Genomic DNA, 23619 nt, shown 5'->3' on the forward strand with positions numbered 1-23619 from the left:
TGGCGTTTCAAATAAAATTCTATTTAAAGGTGTAGATGTTAATTTAATCACAGACAGGTCGCCAATGATCTGGTGGATATTAAGCGATTAAGGATGCCAGAACAGAAACTGTCTTCCTCTACTGTCCAACTACATAATCTCTAAATATGCACGATTTATAAAAACATGTCAAATTCTTACTTTGATATCTGAACAGTATTTTGATCATTTCCCCTCCACATACTGAGACCGTTGTTGCTGTAGAACAAATTACACGAGCACACAGTTACTGTGGCAAATAACACGAGCCAGATACATCGGATTTCAGGCACAAACATACTCATTGCTCCACTTGTTTGTTGAGATCTGGTCAGTACAAATCTGTGTTTTACACTCCACATGTTGAACTGTACGTCTACAGTCTTACTTTATGAACATTAAACCCACATTAATAATCTGAGTGGTCCGCTGAATCTGTTCCTTTTTCTCATCTTTAATGCTAAGCTGGATTCGGAGCTATTTCCACTGAACTTGTGGGCAGGAGGAAGCAGAATGAAGCCTGGCATTTATTGTGCATGAGATTTAAACGAATGAGAGAGCAACATGTCTAAATGTGTCTAAATGGGAAATATGATTAGATAACCATCCCATATACAAAGACACTTGCACATGGTTGTATTAGAAATTCATTATGGCAGCAGCTTCCAGTTGTTCCTGTTGTTTCCTGAATATGATGCAAAATTCCCTGGAACAGTTTTCAGGGAGGTACTTTAGATCTGCAATCACAGAAACCTGGAAAAAGCTCTAACTGACTGACAACAGGAGCACCGCGAAACACCTCCGAGCTGATGTTATTTGGGTGAAGTGAGGGTGAAGGTTACTGTGACAAAATATTTCTACAGACATTTAAACAAGTGGCCACAAACTCAAAGGTCTCCCGAGAAAAAAAACGAAACATCACTAATTTGTGTCGGATTATATGCACCTGTATATAAAAGATGGACACGCTTCCTCGTGTTTTCTGGACTCAGTATATTTTGCAGCCTGAATGTTTCGGGTGGGATCGTGCTGGTGTTCTGTGCAGGCCCGATCCACAGATATGCGCTAATTAGTGCTTAGCTGAAGACAGACTAATTAATGCGACCAAAATGGAGCACACTGCCCCACGCAGTATTTGTCAGATAACGCTGATGGGGGAGGAGTTAGCACACACCTGTTGGTTACAGGTGCCTGTCAGGAAAAGCAGCATCAGGCTGTAAACATGCTTTTTAATGCTGTCGAGTTTACGGGGACTGATTTGGATTTGGCATCGCACTTGTGCCCTTTTCTCTAATTAACAAAAGATGGAATGATAGAATCTATCGCTGCGGGTCACCTGTGGGACATTGGATTTGCTCACAGTTAAGTGTGAGGTCGTAAAACCTGCTTCTGATTTTGCACTTTGAACTGAAAAACATGGGCACATTGTTCTGGAGCAACAACAGTGAACAGAGCACATTTTTGTGTGTGGACTGCGTGTCCTGGGATTTAAAAGCCTCTTCAGTCCAACATTTGCCAGACATCAAATGAGTAAACTATCAGACGGATTCTGATGAGATCTGAGAAGAGGACAGTGACGGCATCGGGGCTTCATCTTCATCCATTTTTCAGCGTCATGACGATGATGAAGATGCGTGTGTAGATACTGAGTATAGGTTCCACTCCATTTGTAGTTCAACAACCTGCGTTGAAATAGCAAATTGAAAGGCATTAGCTATGACTCCCGGCTCCGTCTGACATTTAATGTTGTCTGCGTTACGGGAGTGAGAGCATGTTTGTGTACAAAAGAGAAGAGGGGGACCGAGAGGAATGAAAGGCTGAGCGAGAGAGAGCAGGTGCTGGAGTGGTTAATGGCTGACAGCATGAATGGCCAGCGCTGAATTTTTCTGATTAAGGGAATGAACTTCTGCTTTGTCTCTGCTGTCAACAATGAACGCCCGCAGCACTCCAAACCGTCCTCCTAGGCGCCTAAACATTTAATGAATATATTCCAAACTTCCTTCTCTCTACCGGCGGCCAATTTGGAGCCATTGAAGACAACCTAGCCCTCTGGAAATATGGGAACCATCTGTTGTGTGTGTCTGCACATTCATCTTTATGAAAGACAGCTATGCGGCCTAATGCTACACGCTAAGCAGGAAATAGAGACAATGGGAGAAAAGGTAACCTGCCCCTCCTTAATTTTTGCACCCCAGCTCTCTCTATTAAATGTGGATTTTCTTCACACCATTGGAAGGAATCTCATCATCCTAAGTGAAAAATTACAGCTACTATGTTTTCTTCTGCTCTTTGTGCAACAAGCATTGAAATTACTCTAAAAACAGCATTCCACATTCTAACAGCATTATAGAGCTCTTATACTATTAAAAGATAATATCAACAAAAGCCCACTGAAGTATATGAGTCACTTCATTCAGCCAACTCAAATGTCAAATGAGGAATTTGAATGAGCATAATTGCAGATGCTTATTTCTATTTTGTTCTCAAGGCTTTTTTGAATACGCCATGTAGTGTAGTTTGAAGGCAGATAAAGAAGAAACAGGTAGGATTCGAAGCACTCCTAACACTGGAATCTGTGAAGGCACAGAGGCCACAGATGGATATTAAAACGGTAGAGGCAGCCAACAGCACGAGGTCATTTTCAGAAACCTATAGGTGATGGCATTGACCAAACTCATCTCACAAAGAGTGAATAAACGCAGCTCTGCCATCAGAGGTTCTCTGATCAGAACGATCACAGAAGTATGGAGCACCCACCATCAGGCCAGGGTTAAGGTTTCATGTGCACATAGAAACAAAGGTTTAATTACACACTCTTTCTACACGTCCGGTCAGTGTAATGGTCGGCAGACTTGTACCGACCGCTCAAGCTGCTTTAACTTTACACACCAATTACAGTTCGGGCTTCAGTATCTTGCCCAAGGACACTTAAAACTGCACACTGGAGGAACAAGGGGCAGGTTGTCCCCACATCAAGTAGTGCAGGGACAACCTGAACCAACTGATGAGCCACAGCTGTCCATAATTCTAAGCCACAAGGACAGTTGTTGGCTACTATACAACAACTGGATATTAAGTGGTCAACAATGCGATTTACTTCTCTGGTACACAGCAAAATCTCCAGTGTTAAATTAACACTTTTGACAGTGTTATATGTTTAAAAGTAACCTAGTCAGTTTTGAAGATTAACAATGACTAACACTGAGCAGTGCTGATTTTCTAACACTGGAAAATAACTCAAAATGTTAGAAATATTCCAGTGTTAGAAAATCAGCACCGCTCAGTGTTAGTCATTGTTAATCTTCAAAACTGACTGGGTTACTTTTAAACATATAACACTGTCAAAAGTGTTAATTTAACACTCAGAGGTGTGGACCCATATAGACACTCTCTAGTGTTAATTTAACACTGGAGATTTTGCTGTGTACTGACGCCGACAATGAGCTGACAGGATTTCACAGATTTCATTTATTTTATGACCCCCTGAAATCCTGTGATTGTCTGATTTTTGCACACTGTGATACATCCAGTTTGCCCGTCTGAAATGGAGAGCACCAAGTAAGGCTTGTGAGCGAGTCCAGCAACAGACTTCAAATCAATTCAATGCAAAAACATTCATATTTTCAACAACTGCTGTTTGTTGTTTTTTTCAGAGAGGGTGTCTCTGTGTGAAGAAGAGCTCCTGCTGCTGTTTACTGTGCAGTTCAGTCACTGCTGCTCACATCAGACCAAAACAACTCGTGGCCTTTAATTCAGTCGTTCCACTTCACTGTTCACCGGCTGCCCTGCATTGCTGTGTTTGCTGTCAGTTTGTAATTATTTATTGCTGCTTCTCCTTAATTCTGACTTTCAGCTCGGTGCCACTATTTCAGCTCATCATGTTTGATACTTTCTTCTTTTCCTCACAAGTTCTCTTTGCATCATTTTCTCTGTTCTGCTGTTGAACTTGTGGTGTGAACGTAAAGCAACACATTCCCAACCAACTCAAACACAGTATCGGGGGATTTTAGCTCTGTACCTGATGGCTTGAACCCCGTCAGCTGTACCACCTGTTAACGACAAAAACACGATACATTCTTAGTCAGCAGATGTAATAGAAAACATTATGTATTGATAACGCATACACATGACTTACTTGGTTTCCGGATCCTGGGTTCAAAAAGAAACTCACAAAGCTCTCCTTTCTGAAACTCTCTGCAAGCACAAAATACACCTAATTGCATTTAAACTTTGCATTTGTCTTTGAGGACACACACAGTTGCTTATGCAAGGCCAAAATAGTCTTATAAGCACATCACAGTACAAAGGAAGCTTTATAAAACACGGAGAGAATGAAAAATGCAAACAATTTGAATGACAAAAGAGCATTATGAGAATTTTCATGGAGAACTTTTTTCTTTTGTTTCTGCCTCTGTTTATTAACAATGAAGCGTTTAATCACTGCTTATGTCAGCAGGACAGATGGGATCAACTCATCTATGAAAAGAGCCGAGTCTGAAGCACACTATTAAAACGTATCATTCATTCAATCATCATGGCCAGGGGTCGGCAACCTTTCTGATGAGGCAAGGCAAGGCAAGGCAAGTTTATTTGTACAGCACAATTCAACAACAAGGTGATTCAAAGTGCTTTACAGAGACATTAGAAACAAGAACAAATAAAAAGCATGATTTAAAATTGAATAAAACAAGCAAATAAACTAACTAACTAATTAACAAACAAACAAACAACAGTATATAAAATCAAAACAGATAAAATCAGAACAGTAGATAAAATCAGTAGTTAAATGTAAGGTTTGAAATTTAAGCTTAAAGTGTGGATTTGGTGCTTTATTCAAATGCAGCTGAGAACAGGTGAGTCTTCAACCTGGATTTAAATAAACTGAGTGTTTCAGCTGATCTGAGGCTTTCTGGGAGTTTGTTCCAGATATAAGGAGCATAAAAGCTGAATGCAGCTTCTCCGTGTCTGGTTCTGACTCTGGGAACTGATAAAAGACCGGATCCAGATGACCTGAGGGATCTGGAAGGTTCATACTGGGTCAGGAGGTCATTGATGTATTTTGGTCCTAAACCATTCAGAGCTTTATAGACCAGCATCAGAACTTTAAAGTCTATCCTCTGACGGACAGGCAGCCAGTGTAAGGACCTCAGAGCTGGACTGATGTGGTCCACTTTTTTGGTCTTAGTGAGGACTCGAGCAGCAGAGTTCTGAATGAGCTGTAGTTGTCTGACTGATTTTTTAGGTAGACCTGTAAAGATGCTGTTACAGTAATCAAGCCTACTAAAAATGAATGCATGGACTAGTTTTTCCAGGTCCTGTTGAGACATCAGATCTTTGATCCTTGAAATATTCTTGAGGTGATAGTAAGCTGACTTTGTTATTGTCTTAATGTGTTTTTGAGGAGTGCATCTAAAATTCCCCCAGAGGTCAGTGTGCCATATGATTGCATTAGCAATAAATTTAATAATGCTCTATACTAACAGTTACTCACTCTATAGAACCACTTTATAGAATTGTATTTGTTCGCAGATGTTGGCAGCTGTCAGCGAACAGTTATCAGCTATATGAAACAAATCCATAACAAGAACTCCATAACAGCAAATGAACTGTACAACAGAAAATGCAAATGCTATTTATGGCCTCCTCACAACAATGATAAGAAAAATAAACTGGGCCAATATGGCATGTTTGTTAATACAGAGACACACATGTTAATGTGATTGCTGGTCTCCGAGTGTCCAGCGTTCAGAGGCTACCTGAGGACTCATGTGAGAGAAAATCTGCTCACACAGACATGTAGAGCCAAATACTGTCAATAAGGCCTCTGCAATGTTCTGAAGACAGTTAAACCTGTCAGGTAGTGACGTCCAGCAGGTGAACATGCAGCTCCATGAACACACACAGCTGTGGATTCCAGCTGTGCTCGTAGTTCTGCAAACTTTGACCCCACAGAGTCGAGCTTTTCAGTTCAATCAGCTGCATTTCGATGTCCTCTGTGTCCAACCAGTTAACGAGAGACAAATCCAGCTGCTCATTAAAGCTTTCTGGTTTGAATGGTTTGAATCTGGTAGTTGGGGTTGTTAGCTAACATACTGTCATTAAGAAGCAGCACAACTAATGTGTCTATGCGAGCTAATTTGCGATGTGCAAAGTGACAAACAAACAAGAGAGTAAAGCTGATCAGCTGATCATTGATCAGTTTCATGATTGAAGTAGCAACAGTAGAGGGAGGGGGGATATGGAGGACCACAAGAGCCTCGAAATAAAGAATTCTGTGCTTAAATAATGAATTGTACAATTCTGCATTTGTAAATTCATTTTTGAATTCCAATTTAATAAACTTCATTTCAAAAACCATTTTTGAATTGCACTTTAATATTAAGTGATTTTCAAAATGCTTCAATTTCCTTTTCCTGTTTGCTCAGGGATTAATTTTTGGATTAGCAGTTGGATTAACAACTTCATTTTAAAAACCCTGCTGCTATTCAAATTAGCCACACCGTGGGATGTAAGGAGCTCTCTGATTGGTTGGTCAGACACAGGCTGTCTGCCTGGACTTTTGTAGCTCATAGCTTCGCCCTGCTAAGAAGCGTGTGTGCTCGTGCAAAGGCCGTCCAACCTCGGGATTTACACTCGGCTCTACACGGATAAATGAAGAATGAAGGAACCCTGCAGCGAAACGGAGAGCCCAACCTCTGACTGAGTGCCTGTTTATGCAGTCTGACCACCTGTGAAGGTAACGTGCTAACATGGCTAACGCTAGCATCACCGCACGTAGCCCCGTTATTTTAAGGTCATCTTAGCTTAGCTTCTTCACAAATAAAGCTGGAAGCAGCTCAGACTGTTAGAACCAGCACTGAGGCCTGTTACATTTATACAGTGTTAGAGCGACGGCCTTTAAACTAGCGATTAAAATGCTGACAGTAAACCCGTCAGTCCAGATGTTACCACATTACTTTGTGATACTTAAGAGTTAAAACAACTGAGACAGGCTGATTAAAACTGGAGATCACACTACTGGTTTCAGTTCATTTAATATGTGAGTGCACTGATTCATTCTCAACTGGACATAAACGATGATCAAAGGTTGTATGTATGAGGAATTCATCCAATCCCAGCCTCTAACACAGTGCGCTGAATCTTAGCTTTGAATGTCCAATATATTCTAATCAGTGCAATGTAAGCATTCACTGAACCCACAGTATCTACACCTGTGTGGCAAATGTGTGGTAAAGACACAGATAATGAAATTTAATTATTAATACAATATACATCATGAGAAACAAAAGCTGAAATTGATTCAGCTCAGTACTTTTCTCTGTATGCTGTGATTATAAAGGCCTTAAATTCTGTGATATATACTGTAAATGATTTTCACAGAGGTCTTAAAGTAGTTAAATCACTGCTGATAGTCTGGTTGTTCATATTTTCACGTTTTTGTGTCTGTAGGGCTGTTTGATGACGATGTGGACTCCTCTGGGACATGAGGACACACCCACATCTGTTCCATACTGCAGCCATTAGGGCTGCCACGATTAGTCGACTAGTCACGATTACGTCGACTATCAAAATCGTCGACGACTGATTTAATAGTCGACACGTCGTTTGAAGCTTTGTAAGATCACAAAAGACGCAGGAATAAGTAGCAGGATTTAAGAGTGTAATAACGGACTGAAACAGAAGATGGCAGCACTGCATGTACAAGGATGCCAGCTGCCGTTAAACCCCGAAGAAGAACAAGCTGTGTCCCAGAATTCATAGCGCAGCCCAGCTCAGTTTCCACCAATGGTGGCAGCTGTTAGTTTTAATATTACTTATTATTCTTTCTGGGTCACAAAATAAACGTTTAACATATTTTCAGGCGAGAATGTAGCTGTGTAAACCTCAAATATCTGCTCAGTTTATCAGGACACCACATACTTTCAAAAGCGCTCCGACGTTTTCGGAGACGTCTGTTACCCACTAGCCGATAGCTAGCCGGGGGCTAGGCTCACTAGAGCCGTGAGAACACCGGACTCCCGGCCGTCACTTAGATAACTTTAAAATGTTATTGTTTGGCTTTTTTTTTTTAGTATTTTATTTGTTCCTGAGTAAATCAGTTTGTCTGAGATTAAAGTTATAGTTTTTACTCAGCTGAATAAACATCAAACAGACAGCTGATCATCAGAAGTGTGAGATGCTCCAGAATTTACTCCGGTGTCCTGTTATATTTTAGATAGCAAGGAGTTTATTAAACTTCACCGAAACAATCTGCAAGTTTAATTAAAATTTAATAAACTATCATCTTGTCTTTATTTTTAGTTAGCACAGACCTTAAACACTTAAAGCTGTAAGCTAATGATAGTTATATAAGAGCAGATGCTGCTGGTGCAATAAGCTGTAAGTTTTACGTCCAATGGATGATGATCTGATTAGTCGACTAATCGCAAAAATAATCGGTGACTAGTCGACTATCAGAATAATCGTTTGTGGCAGCCCTAGCAGCCATTGATGCTGTTACGGGTGTGAGTCAGCTTTGGGGCCTCAGACGCACACACTGGAAAACCAGCACCTGGACTTCATGCAGGAGAGACTGCATGAAGTTTTTATCTGATGTCAAATGTATAGAAATCATACATATACCAACAAGACTGTACATCACTGTCACCACAGCGTTTGTTTTCATTCAAAGGCTTCATGGCTTTAATACCTGGGGGGCCGGTCTCTAGGCCGATGTTGTGTCCCAGTCCAGCCCTGCGCACGACACGCAGTGAATTAATCTGAGAAGGTGCTTTAAAAAAATAAATGGCCGGGCCAGCGCTGCACATCGCAAATTAGCTCGCATAGACACATTAGTTATGCCGCTTCTTAATGACGGTATCTTAGCTAACAACCCCAACTACCAGATTCAACTTGTAATTGGCTAAAAATAACTTCGCCTACCGGTGAGAGGGACGTTGCTAGCTGACAGTTTTTTCAAGTGATGTTGAAATTTCCACGTTCCAACACTTCAAATGCTTCAGCAGCTGTTCGCTCAGCGCAGCATCAGCACCACGGAAATACACGGATACATCCGTAGACTCGAGACAGATAAAACCAGAAAGCTTTAATGAGCAGCTGGATTTGTCTCGCATTAACTGGCTGGACACAGAGGACATGCGCGTGGCTCTTGTGGTCCTCCATAGGGGGAGAGAATGAGAGGAGAAGAAACAGCTGTGCAGCAAAGACACAGAATAAATCCAGCTTTGCGTCTTTTTCCATTGTAGCTGAAGTCTGGGACAAACTGTGTTCCTTTTCAGCTCAATACGAAACGCGTAATATTTTCTCTGAATACGAGACAGGTTGGCAACTCTACTAACTAACCTTATGAATAAAATAAAGTTCACTATCAGTAACATCATAGCACCACCCAGCTGTATAGAAACTCTGTCATGCTAGCTCACGCAGTACGAGTTATTGCAACTGACTGTAAAAAGTCAGCACAACGAAAATAAACTCCAGCTAAACTTGGTTTATATCTGACCCAGAGAGACTGCAGGTCATAACTTCTCACCTGAAGTTCAGTTCACCTGACACTCGGACCGGCAGCCGCCCCGGGTCTCTCCTCCTCCTGCCTCCCCTTTCCCTCATCCACCTGCTGGCCTCTGTGGAAGCTCCGCCACAGCCACCACCAAATAACTGAGTTATTTTTCACATCGGCCAGCATCTGCCCAATCCACCACCTTTTGTTTATACCGTTACAGTCCAACTATGGTCGTGCCATCAGTTAACCCTTCGCGTGCCCAGGGTTGCCGACCCCCGATCATGGCTAATGACTTCTGAGGGAAGTCTTGTTCAGAGATGACGATCTTTCAGTGACCTGAAATATGGAGAATAGATTTTTCTTGTTTTTAATGACCTGCTGAAGGTTGGTCCAGCATCTCTGTCAGGACTGTTTGAAAGTGTTGTTTTAGATGATTTACATCACAAACATTACAGAACATATTCTTTGGCACTGATATAGTGATGCAGCTGTCACAGCAATGTGAGCAGTTGTCTTTTAACCCAACATGTTCATAAATGATGCTGACTCAGTGCATTTAAATACGCTGCTGAGGTGTCCTTCACAAACATCGACGTAACAATCTGGGCAAAAGACTCAGCGTTTCACATCACAGACAGCTCGTCATCTCTAATAGAATATTTGAAGCAAACATGCTGTTTTTCTTGACCTTAACTCAAGTTAGTTTTTATTTATATAGCTCAATTTCCAAACAACAACCATCTCAATCATCATAGCAGGGAGGAAGAACTCCACTGAACCAAGCACATAAGGAAGTTATCATGCTTCTACAGGTTGATGGTCCCCTGATTTAGCCCTAACAGGGGACCATGTTAGGGATTGGGTTAGCTGACCAGAGGGGCCGATGGCGCGATATGGCAGCCTTGCTTCTGTCAGTCTGCCCCAGGGCAGCTGTGGCTACAACTGTAGCTGCCTCCACCAGTGTGTGAATGTGAGAGTGAATGAATAGTGGCATTGTAAAGCGCTTTTCAGGGCCCTCAAAGCACTATATAAATGCAATCCATTATCATTATAACAATAAGTTCTATGATAACAAACTCACTCATATTCACGCCTGGATGAGTTTTCCAGAATCATTTTGATATGAAATGTTTCTAAATGTCACAGTGTTGTTACTGAGTTTGTGCCTTCGTCCAAATACTGAACTAAGTCACCTGACTAACCTTCTAGTTTGCTTAATGTGTGCATTAAAGTACATATCTTGGTTATAAATCAGACTCCATGGTTCTCACTATTCTTCTAGAGGTGAAAAATAACTCGTGCAAGACTTTTTGTCTTCAAAACATGCCTTTAGTTTAACTGAAGGATTTGCAGATAAATATAACTGCACCACAATAATACTTCATTCAATGTTTTCTTATGATAATATTCACAATGGCCAAAAGTCAGTTGATGATGGCTGCATCACATCCACAGCATCTGATAAGTCTGAAGGATGGCTGATTTATTATAGTTCCCACAATAACAGTTTTTGTAACTCACAAAGACTCATAACACTGAAGCTGGATCACGGTGATGTTTTCTTGCTGTCTCCAGAGGAGGCAGCCGCTGTGTAGTGTTCACAGAAACATCATTCAGCTACACTGCAGTGGGATTGCTTCATCAGATAGGGTCATAATCAGATTCATTTTGTGTTTTGCATTGGGTGATAAACCTGTTGAGTCATAAATGTATAAAGTGTGATCAAACATTATCATAAAAAAACTTTTTAATCAGCCAAAGCCCAACAATAAGACGATTATGGTGATTGTGAGGCAAATATACAGGCGGGTCTGTGTGCATTTAGATAACCAGGGCTACAGAACCTGAAAACATGTAGATGCTAATAATCACTGTCTGTTTCATGGAGTTTGCAAAAAGTTTTTTTGAGATTGCTCCGCCCACCTCACCCACCTCCCTATTCAGTTTTGTTCTCAGTGTTGGGGTGAGAGCAGGCTGGGCAGTTTGCTCTGGGTCATTACTTATTGCACTGTACATCTGACCAGTGCTGCAGCGTTTGGCTGAATCTGAGCCTTCTTCTAACAGCAGACACATGATCAGTAAACTCCAATCAGTGTTCTTAACAAAATGTGTGATATTTGAGTGAGGAGCACATCACGTCAGCTCACCGTTCTTGATGACCATGGATGTGGAAGTAGTGCCGGCAGGTACAGACGTCTCACTGGTCTCAGGGCTGGAGGTCGTCGGTAGGCTGTGGCCCCAGGAAGTGATCGGGGTCCTCTGAGAAGGTAGGAAGCTGGTTGGCTGGGAGCAGTTCTGCCAAAACATCACAATCCAGTCCATATTTCAGTCCACTTTTCTGAAGAGGGAATTTATTTTCTGTCCCGATGGATCCTTCTGCCCACTCACCGTGAAAGATAAGGCCTTTCTCTTTTCTTTGATCCTCTTTATGGCATTCCTCACCTAAATGAGAAGCAGTCTTTACACCCACTGATTTGTCCAAAAGGCTTGCAGCCTCACATAATGCACAAGGATGTGCTCTGATTTTGCAGGACAAAAGCTGGACTGAATGCATTTACCTCACTGTTGTAAACAGCATAGACTAAGAAGATGTACAGACCCTGTGGAGAGAAGAGAGGTGCACTAAGAAGCACGTATGAAGACAGAAAAGAATCATCTCCATTCATACTGACTATATGGATTTCACTGCTCTGTTTTGTAACCTCGCTCAAACAAAGCTTTCATACTGTGGTACCGTCATTCGATGTGGTTTTCTACTCCTGACAAGAGCTGCAGTTAGAGTCAGCAAATTTCAGCTTCAGCTCAACTGAACGCAATACTACAAATTTTAGAGCTGCATTTCATGGCTCCCCAAAAAGCTGATTCTGTTCATGTGGACGTAGAAACGATTCATCACTCATCCAAGTGACTTCATCAGTCTCAGCTGCAGGTTTCCTCAACCTGATAATCAGAGCACTGTTCATTGATCAGTGCCCATGAGTACCATTCACAGAGAGTTGGAAAGTAATCAGATGTTGTGCTAATAATGTAACAATAGGGTAAAATATAATAATTACATGTAAAATACTTAAGGCTGTATAGAAATACTTACTGAGATGTGTGACCACTAACCATGTCATATATTAACTTGTCCAAGTGACCCCAGTCACATAGCCCTAGATTGTCAGTGACAGCTGGTCACCACCTGTGTATTACCCAGCTGGCACAACCCTTTTTGTGATTGCTTTGGTTGCTCCAATAGTGCTGCAATTGTAGTTTGAATGGAAGTGATGGACTCTACAAACACTGTCCAGGTTCTCTCAGTCGTAGTGAAACTTTGAAAAATGTGACACAAACTGGAAATGGAGATTAATCGCCTTCAAAGTAAAAGCTGTATCTTCTGAAAAATGGCTGCAAAGGCAAAGCTTCTCCATCTCCAGTCTGTGCCACACTTTTTCAGTTGCATTGCTGCTCAGCTAGTGTTTGCAGACAAACATGCATCTATGGGGAATGAGCCAGCAATCAGAACAATACCTATGAAGGTTTTTACTGCAGCAGCTTGCTTTCACCCAGCAAAGACAGCACCCTCCAGAAACCACTGCCAAGCAGTAACCAGTATTAGTATCACATCCACTATGGCAGACAACTACTGATGATGTGATGTGAGAACTGAACAGGCTGGATTCACAGATTTTGAATTCTGTCAGAATGAGGCTGTCAGACGCCCAAATCAGAAATAAAATAAAATCCTCAGCAAAGAATTCCTCTTCTTCATAATAACTCCACTTTATAAGCATTTTGAATGTAAGCATTCATCCTGTGTGCAACACACCCACCACCCCTCCTCTTCAAATATCCAGCCTTGCGTGTCTCTTACTTTGTCTGAGCTCACAGACTCATTTCTAATTGCGTCCCTTATTACTCCCAAAGACAATGTTAGCATCTCCCATCTTTTTGTTGTGCAACTCTGTCTAAACCAGACGTTGACTGATCTCACTAGCATGTTGTGACGCTCTCCTTGCACTCTTCCTCCACCTTCATTACCTCTGCTTCTTGCATCTTCACCGTTACACCTGTTGCCTTCCCATTCACACATATATATCCTGTCTTCTGCTCTCGACATACATTCCCCTTCTCTACAGAGCATACCTCCACATTTCCAGGTTTCCCCCACCTGCTCCCTACTCTCACTGCAGATCAGTGTTGTCTAATAACATCATTATCACAAAGAGTCTCCTGCCTGACCTCATCTGTCAGCTTGTCCAGCAACATTTAATCTTTGCCCTCACTTGCTGCTTCTTCTTTAATCCTAAAGGTACGCTAACGACTGTGCTGATAGCACCTTGCAGTCTCCTGCACCTTCTTCAGGATGTAGTACACCTGTGGGCACCTTCCTCCTCTCTTATATTTCACTCTGTGAGTTCAGCACAGCCCTTCCAATCCTTGTCAGGAAGTCCACTACCATCTATCCTTCCACATTCCTTTTCCTAATGCCAAACCTACTCAACACCTTGTCATCACCTTCGCTCTGTTCACCTTTATACCAACTGTTGTGTGCTCCAATTACAACTCCAATTAGACAGCAGTAACACAGTATCAGCTGGCAACGTGTTAGCCAAACCACTGCAGGTGTTCGTTGCTAACCTGGGCCTGTTTGATTTGCCCTTTCTGATGCAAACCTCCCAGTTTCTCCAGGCCTGGGACCAGCATTGAGAGTACACTGGTTTGTGGTTCCCCATGGCTGGCTTCTGTTATGCTAGGTCTTTATTATTGTTAATATTTTGTTTCTTGTTAAATTATTGCCTTTGTGTGTATAAATAAGCATGTTCTGTGTGACATAGCTCTTACTAAAGCCTCTGTGTTCTTACTAGTATTTTAAGTACATATGTCCAACATGTCTTTAGTTCTTAATTCTTTTGATTATGAAAACAAATGTAATTTTACTAAAAATTAAAAATATATTTTTTTCATTATTAAGTTACTTTTGTTCTCGGGTCATAGTTAAAAACTACAGTGTGTAAAATGAATGATAAATGTAAACAGATGTCGTGAAACATTTAAATACTGCAGTCAGTTCATTGTATGATTAATAGGTAACTGGCTTGAATGGTTCAACTACTGAACTGGACAGTGTGTGAACATTTATTAATTCATCAGCGTTATTTGTTTTCCAACACATGTTGTGTCTTTTCCTGGAGTAACACTTTTAATTTCAGACTTTGCTGAAGGTGCAGAAGACATGCAGTCTCATAAATGCTCATGTAAATACAAAGAGATGGGACTATAGTAGCTATGCTGTACTATAGCTACTGTACCCCCCTCCACCATAACCTGCAGTGTGTCTAACCTCAAATGATATGTTATTATTCTTTCTCTCTACATCCTTGTTTTTTCTTTTTGTGGAAAGAAGAAGAAGACAGGCTGGCCCAGCATCCTCCTCCTACCTACATGAGGAAAAACTCCTACTGTAGTGTTATCTGCCCTCAGCTGGACACTGGCAGTAAATCTAAATTAACTAGCAGCTCTCTGAGGGTCACCCAGGGGCTAGCTCATTTTGATTAATTAAAGACCTGGGAAGGGCAAAGAGGGGTGGGAGGTTTAGGAAAGGACAAGAGAAGAAGGAAGGAGGCAGAGAGGGAGAGATGCACAGAAAGCTACAAGAATAACAGAGCCAGTGTGTGGAAAGAGGGACGTAAGGATGAATGTGAGAGAGGAACTGAGTCCTGTGTTATCAGGAGAGCTCAAAGTAGATGTGGTATGACCTGTGGTTCAAAGTACTGACTGCCACCTCCCACACACACACACACACACACGCACATAAACAGAACACAAAGACATATTAAAGTATTTTGTGGTGAACTGCTGCAGCTTGGCGGTGGTGCACTTTTAGAGCTCAAGTCAGTGATGTCACTTCCTGCATCGTCATGTTTCTATCAGATAAACAAAACTTGTCTTCTGTCAGCACTCAGATATATGAACATCTGCCAAAAGTTCTTCAAACCAACTACTTATTGAAGTTCAGTGATATAGGAGGTGTCTCTCTCTCTCTCTCTCACACACACACACACACACACACACACACACACACACACACACACACACACTAAAAACAACAGCAGATATCACAGCAAAAAATAAAAAATCATATTACTGCTAAAATACTGATACTAATGACTACTGAGAGAAAGTTGTTCATTGTGACCTGGTGAATGTTGAAAGATTAAAATATGCCCATATGGAAAAGATATTTATAGGTCTTATAAAGTTTGTATCTGTCTTGTGTGAAACTTGTATGAAAAGCATACAAGAATGAAAACAGATATAAGATCCCTTGAAAAATGATATAAATGAAACTTGTATGTTTTGGATATTTACTAAAACAATATATGAAAGTGGCCACTTTCATGAGTGAATCATATCAGCCTTATATGAGTCACTATATGAAGAAGGCCACATCTGATGCAAGTCTTTTATAAGTTTATTCTATTTCTTTTCCATATGGGGAGCAACTCAGTGGCACCATGATCCTGTATGCACTGTTTTTATGTATTTATTTTTTCCATGCATCTCGAAAACTACTCTGTTAAACAACGCTGCAGATGCTTTACATTCTGTAAAGGCCTGTGCTGGAGATGTGTCTGTGGCTGCATTCTCTTATGAAAGCTGGTATTTGAGGTATAACTGGGGTTATATGGGCTCAAAATGTGGTCATAAATATTTTGTACTTGTAAAAAAGATTTGTATGTGTAAAAAAGATTTGTATGTGTAAAAAAGATTTGTGTGTGCATAAAAAAGATTTGTATGTGTAAAAAAGATTTGTGTGTGGACTTAGAAAAAAAAAACCCTGCAAGTTACAAGTACAGATTTTGACCCTATTTTTCTTCCTTTCATCTGATTGGTCAATGTCATGTCAATCACAAATGTAACAATCCAATCAGAGAACAGATGGGTTTGGCTGTCGGGAGGGGCGCTTTTTTGAACTGCAGGTCCTGGAAGGGTAATACAGTTTGAAGCTGGAGGATCTCTATATAAATATCCGATAGCAGCTAGGTCCCCTAACTTTCAGTAGCTGTTGAAAGGATAAAGTTGTGGTATATCAGTGGTTAGAAATACCATTATTACTTTAGGATTAGTTTAACACAAAGTCAGGGCTGACCCAGGACCATTGCTGTGAGTCACAGTGCGCAGCATAAAAGTCCTTTGTGTGTGTGTGTGTGTATATATATATATATATATATATATATATATATATAACATTCTGTTACTGTAACTTCTGTCGGTGCTGTGCTTTTGGAAACCGAATTTCCCAGAGGAACCCACCCGAGGGATTAATAACATTCTATCTTATCTCTTATCTTATCTTATCTTTCACATCGGACGCAGGATATGCTGCTAATGCTAACTGCTAACTAAAAGCAAAGGATCCAGAACTAGATGCACCTGCTCCTTGTCTTTTCTATCTCTGACTTTATGTCCTCTACAAGAGTTTTTTTTTGCTGGTTCTTCAAATGTTCAATAAAAACATGTATGCTAATTCATAACGAAGAAAGCTTTGTAATGAAGATTGTCATTTCCAAAACACTGCCCGCCCCCACCCCGCGGTCCGCAGCGCTGTTGAAAAGGCTGTGGAAGTCCCTGTATTAAACACGTAGACCTGTGACACAAAAATCACCAAACTCGGACGACCACAGACTGTTTTCCTTCGTGGTGATGAAGGAAAAGGCTGGGTTGGCATGTAAAAGGGCATTTATTCCCTTCAAAGACCTGCAGTTCAAAAAAAGCGCCCCTCGACAGCCAAACCCATCTGTTCTCTGATTGGATTGTTACATTTGTGATTGATGTGACATTGACCAATCAGATGAAGGGAAGAAAAATAGGGTCAAAAATCCGTACTTGTAACTTGCAGGGTTTTTTTTTCTAAGTCCACACACAAATCTTTTTTACACATGCAAATCTTTTTTACGCACACACAAATTCTTTTTACACACACAAATCTTTTTTACACATACAAATCTTTTTTACACATGCAAATCTTTTTTACGCACACACAAATCTTTTTTACACATGCAAATCTTTTTTACGCACACACAAATCTTTTTTACACATGCAAATCTTTTTTACGCACACACAAATCTTTTTTACACATGCAAATCTTTTTTACACATACAAATCTTTTTTACACATGCAAATCTTTTTTACACATACAAATCTTTTTTACACATGCAAATCTTTTTTACACACACAAATCTTTTTTACGCACACACAAATCTTTTTTACACACACAAATCTTTTTTACCCACACACAAATCTTTTTTACACACACAAATCTTTTTTACACACACAAATCTTTTTTACACATGGAAATCTTTTTTACGCACACACAAATCTTTTTTACACATACAAATCTTTTTTACACACACAAATCTTTTTTACACACACAAATCTTTTTTACACACACAAATCTTTTTTACGCACACACAAATCTTTTTTACACACACAAATCTTTTTTACACACACAAATCTTTTTTACACACACAAATCTTTTTTACACATGCAAATCTTTTTTACGCACACACAAATCTTTTTTACACACACAAATCTTTTTTACACACACAAATCTTTTTTACGCACACACAAATCTTTTTTACGCACACACAAATCTTTTTTACACATACAAATCTTTTTTACAAGTACAAAATATTTATGACCACATTTTGAGCCCATAGGGTTAATCTTATTAGATATAAGTCCCTGTAGCAGTAATGAAGAAATGGAGCCTGCAATGCTGTTTTTTCTTCTTTCTCCCGTAGTGTGGATGTTTTCTGTCTCCTTACAACCTTCTTCTCTTTTCCCTTCTCTTCCCTTTACTCCTAATGGCTGCTCCACCATTAGCCTGGTTCTGCCGGATGTTTTTTCCTGGTGCTTGCTCATAGGTAATTATCTGATTGTTGGTGTGTCTCCCTAATTTTGTTGAGTCATGAATTGGCTTGAACTGAAAGGCAGCCTGATTGCTCATCTCTGTTGCAGGTACTTGTTGGCTTTGGTTGGCATACAGTCAGTTTTACAGTTTTTACCGAATGCCTAAACACTAACTGTGAATCCTGTAGCACAATTTCTAAAACTAGTCAGACTTATAGCAAAACCACTCACTGAGTGTGCAAAACTAAAAGCACAAAAACTGCTTTGCACTCAGTTTGCAATTTTGTAACACACACTTTGCAAAACTGTAGGCACAATTCACTGCACAACACTCAATTTCCAAATTTCCAACACACTCCTAGCAAAAGTATACACATGTATGGCTATCATTAACACTAATTTGCCAACTGTCTGGCACACTTTCACATGTGAAAACTTTCTTAGATAATTCGTTCACTTTGCAATCAGCCTAAGCACTATAATACAGGTAAGCTGTGTGTGCGGAGTACAATGGAGGGAGCAGAAAGAGTGAGAAGTAGAGGAGGCCGAGGAAGAGGACGTGGAGGTGAAGAAGTAGGATGAAGAGGACGACAAGGACAAGGAGGAGCAAGAGGAAGACGAGGAGGGGGGAGAGGAAGATGAGGAGGGGGGAGAGGAAGGGTAGGAAGAGTAAGAAATAGAATTGCTGATGACATCAGAGCTACAATAGTGGACCATGTCATCAACCGTGGAATGACCCTGAGGGTAGCTGGCCAACGGGTCCAGCCTAACTCGAGCCGCTACACTGTAGCAAGTACCATAAGGACATCTTGAAATGAGAATCGGTGAGTACAGTCACTTCGCACAAAGATTTGTAGCACTGCCATATGCCAATGAGAAACACACCAATACCATTGATGTAAAAATACTGAAATTGTTACTTTACAGAATTGCTAGATGACCAGATGCTGGGGGCAGAGGAAGCATGTTCACTGCAGACCAAGTAACCCATATAGTCATTATGGCGATTGCAAATAATCCTATACTTGGAAATAAACACTTGTGTTTGTTTTGATGTGTTTGAATAAACACCAGTACTTGAAGTTTGGATCCCTCTATGCTTATGGATCTATGACAGAAGTATGAGCTCAAACTGACATAGCCTACCTTGTGCACAGAGAAAGCAAAAGCCAGATGTGTTTTGTATTCATACCATCAGTGTGCAGTTGGCGCATTGTGTGCTTAGTAGATGACGGCTTGTGTGTACTGTTTGATACGGAAACACCATTTTTACGAAGGTGTGAAGAGTTAATCTAGCTGTGTTTGCTTTTGCAAGAGAACTACAATGTTTTGATGATTGGGTGACAGGTTTTCTTATTTGTGTGAAGAGTTTTGCAAAATTAGCCAATAGTTACAAAAAATGTGCTTAAGCAATCAGAAAAAACTGTAATGCCGTACTGCTTTTTATTGCTACAAACTGTGTGTTAGGTTATTGTCTAAATGACTGAAGAATGTACGTATAAGGACATCACTGTATCAATAATGTGATTGTAATGTGATTTCACATTACACAATACTTCTGACATTACATACGTATGCTGTCTTTGGGAGTAGTGTTAAAAAGATGGCATACATTGTCATTGCTATGCAGATCATATCCAGCTTTATTTATTCAGACATGTCTGCAGTAATCATGTTATCGCCTGGATTTCAGTCCCGCCTTCAATAGAAGGTTATTCTCATTAGATCCCCGCCTGCTTATGAGTCTGCATGTGGCGTTCTCATTTATCATCAAACCTGACAATCGCCCTAAAACTCCTTCACTTCATGCAGAACACTGCAGGCTTACATGTGCTTCCTACAGTTTCCTAAAGTACAATGAGAGGCTTCAGCTATCAGGCCCCTCTACTATGGAACCAGCCCCCAGTTTGAATTATAGTTGTATTATTGTTCATGAATACAAGTGAATTGAATTGAGTTGAATTGGATTTGAACTTTAGGATTAAAATGAGTCTTTTTGATCAAGCTTATAATTGAAGTGAAACTGAATCCCCTGGTGTGGTGCAATAGACTTCTGAGAGGCTTCCCATGATGCACTGAGCATTTCTTCTTCACTCATCACTTTTCAGGCTCTGTGTGTTTATACACCACTACTGTACTGAATTTTAATAGAGGTGGTATTCTCCAGAGGTGGGACCAAGTCATTGTTTTGCAAGTCTCAAGTAAGTCTCAAGTCTTTATCCTCAAGTCTCAAGTCAAGTCTCAAGTAATGTCAGGCAAGTCAGAGTCGAGTCTCAAGTCACTGGTGTAAAAGTCCGAGTCAAGTCACAAGTCTGAAACTTTGAATTTCAAGTCCTTTCGAGTCTTTAAAAAAAAAAACGAAAAAATAATGTTGCAGTTATGCTAAATGTAAATATTAGACCATGTAATTTTAAAATCTGTGTTTTTCTCAACACATGACAAAATAGTGAACTTAGAAAATATACACAAATTGTGAAATTGCACCTCTTTAAAATGCAGCTCAATTAAACCTAGCTCCAAGAATAATTTTCACCGACAGTTCTGAGATAAGCTGCATGTTATTCTTGGATGCGGTTGTAGGACCGGCTTTAAAATCGCATGACAAAAATATCATACACATTAAAAAAAACTGTATCACCAACGTAGCCTGGACAACATTTGCTAGTTAGATGAAGTCAGCTATCTCATCGTAGCATATTTATATGCATATTTATAATCATACGGTTCTTGGAGTGAGTGCATACACTCAATTCAATTCAATTCAATTTTATTTATATAGCGCCAAATCACAACAAAAGTCGCCTCAAGGCGCTTCATAGATACAGAGAAAAACCCAACAATCATATGACCCCCTATGAGCAAGCACTTTGGCGACAGTGGGAAGGAAAAACTCCCTTTTAACAGGAAGAAACCTCCGGCAGAACCAGGCTCAGGGAGGGGCGGGGCCATCTGCTGCGACCGGTTGGGGTGAGAGAAGGAAGACAGGATAAAGACATGCTGTGGAAGAGAGACAGAGGTTAATAACAGATATGATTCAATGCAGAGAGGTCTATTAATACATAGTGAGTGAGAAAGGTGACTGGAAAGGAAAAACTCAATGCATCATGGGAATCCCCCGGCAGCCTACATCTATTGCAGCATAACAAAGGGAGGATTCAGGGTCACCTGGTCCAGCCCTAACTATATGCTTTAGAAAAAAGTTACTAAACTCATGAAGTTTAGTAACTTCAGGTCACTGCAACAAGCCCAGGTACAGTTTACCGACGGATGGGTGCAGGACCTTGAAATGCACCGTGTAGAACGAAAGACCATCGTACGTATCATAAGTTTACCAGTTTCACAAATCGTCGTCATAAATACACATTCCTTAACCGTTTATTAATAGGACCTTTGAGCTCAACGGTAATTAATTAGCAGTGGAAATAATTTCTGGTAGCATCACAGAAATGTAGCAGTGACAATAAGACTGTATGCTGTAATCGTACTGGGCAATTAGTGATACAAAAAACCTGTTTTATCCTGTGAATAAAAGTATATGTTTTTGTCAATGTACCATAATAACAGAAGCGAAACGCAATATTGTGTCAGGACAATTCACTATTTATGCACAATAAACAAAGGAGCATAGCGCGACAATTTCTGTTCAGCGCCAGACTTGCTTGTAACCTATATCACTAATTATGTTATGAAAATGACGTATTAACTACTAAAAAACACTGACCTTTGTGTAAATGCTTGGAGCAGACTAACCTGTGAGCTGGAGTGTTCTGGGACGTTATATTTGGTCTTTGAATGGCTGCGATCCAGGCCACCCGTCGCGTCTTTGTTACTTCGGAAACATGGCTCGAACAATTTCTCTTCAACGACGTAATCCGATAACAACCGATCTCTTTACCCGTCGGCTTCCCGTGGCTGTCATGCGACCGGCTATTGCAGTTAATAATACAACAGCTTCTTGACATTTTTGTGTTTCTTTTTATCGCTGTATAACTGATTTTAATTGAAAGCCTGCGTGCGCTAGTACCGCTTGCCACGAGTTCCCAGAATCCTTTGCGGTTTTACCCCTGAATGACGTCACATTTTCAATCTCTATATAATATGCATGTTAAATTTTATATTTGGGGTAAAATATCAAGTCTTTTCAAGTAAACCGGTTCAAGTCCAATTCAAGTCCCAAGTCATTGGTGTAAAAGTCCAAGTCAAGTCACAAGTCTTAGAACATTTTTTCAAGTCAAGTCTAAAGTCATAAAATTAATGACTCGAGTCTGACTCGAGTCCAAGTCATGTGACTCGAGTCCACACCTCTGGTATTCTCCGCTGTTGTGCTGGTTACACTAACATGTATCGTCACAACATCACAGCACTGGATACACTTCACTATGCAGCTGCTAACCAAGAAGGTGGAGGAAGACTGAACCACTGGAAGAGGCTGGGGTTCTTTGTTTCCCTCTTTACAACAAAAGTGCAAAATGCTTTAAACCTTTTTTAATACAGTTCATCATTTTAACAATAAACCTTTTTGACAAAAGTAACCAAGTAATTGATTGCTTGAATACCTAATTCAACCCATTCAAGTGAAAAGGCCGCCCGAATGAGCCAATGGGAGATTCTTAAACATTTATTGGGTGTTCAAAGACTTTCCACGCTACACAACACATTCACCAATTCACGAACACATCCATATTGCACTTTATTCTATGCACTTTTTAAATTTTTTGAATCACACCCACTCACTGACTGATGCACCTGGAGCTACTCTCAGTATAGAATTGTTCCCTTGAAAAGCCGAGGTTCAAAGCACTGACATTCCAGTTGGTAGATAACCCCCAATACATAAGCAACTGTAATGCTGCAGTAATTATGATTAATAAAACACAAATGTTACTTTTCACAAGACAGTCTACAGTTACACCTCTGCTTTCTAACCATACAAAACAACCAATACTTGTTATTGTCTCTTTGTTGTATCATTTGAAGTATGCGGTTATCTGAGAGCATCTCATTGGGCAGTTACCTTCAGGGAGTCCTCTGTGCTGTTTGGTCCAAACACCTCTGTGGTGTGTTTTATTAATGTTTCATCACGCTGAGCTTGTGTATTATATGTTTCTGTATGCCATTTACTCATTTAAGAGCCTCTCCTGTAGATGACATGTGCACGTCATAAAGCCAGAAGTGTGGCTTTTGGCATCAAAAGTCTAAAT

At 40.4% G+C, this 23619-nt stretch overlaps 1 protein-coding gene across 2 annotated transcripts in view; it reads right to left on the reverse strand.

The window, feature by feature from the left end:
• Positions 1–3586: 3586 nt before the first annotated feature.
• The window catches only part of adgrd2 (adhesion G protein-coupled receptor D2), a 56866-nt gene continuing 36833 nt past the window's right edge, over positions 3587–23619 (reverse strand). For both annotated transcript variants that reach the window (XM_086313197.1, XM_086313196.1), the window contains 5 exons: positions 12079–12120; positions 11909–11962; positions 11668–11815; positions 4154–4212; positions 3587–4067 (listed from right to left, as the gene is read on the reverse strand). In XM_086313197.1, the coding sequence (XP_086169323.1) occupies positions 3939–4067; positions 4154–4212; positions 11668–11815; positions 11909–11962; positions 12079–12120 (432 nt within the window). In that variant the 3' untranslated portion in view covers positions 3587–3938. The remainder of the gene's footprint in view (positions 4068–4153; positions 4213–11667; positions 11816–11908; positions 11963–12078; positions 12121–23619) is intronic.

Source organism: Aulonocara sp. 'chitande type north' Nkhata Bay, linkage group LG12 (assembly GCF_057382095.1).
Source record: "Aulonocara sp. 'chitande type north' Nkhata Bay isolate Kocher_YH1m ecotype deep benthic linkage group LG12, A_spYH_male_GT1.1, whole genome shotgun sequence".
Taxonomy (NCBI): Eukaryota; Metazoa; Chordata; class Actinopteri; order Cichliformes; family Cichlidae; genus Aulonocara; species Aulonocara sp. 'chitande type north' Nkhata Bay.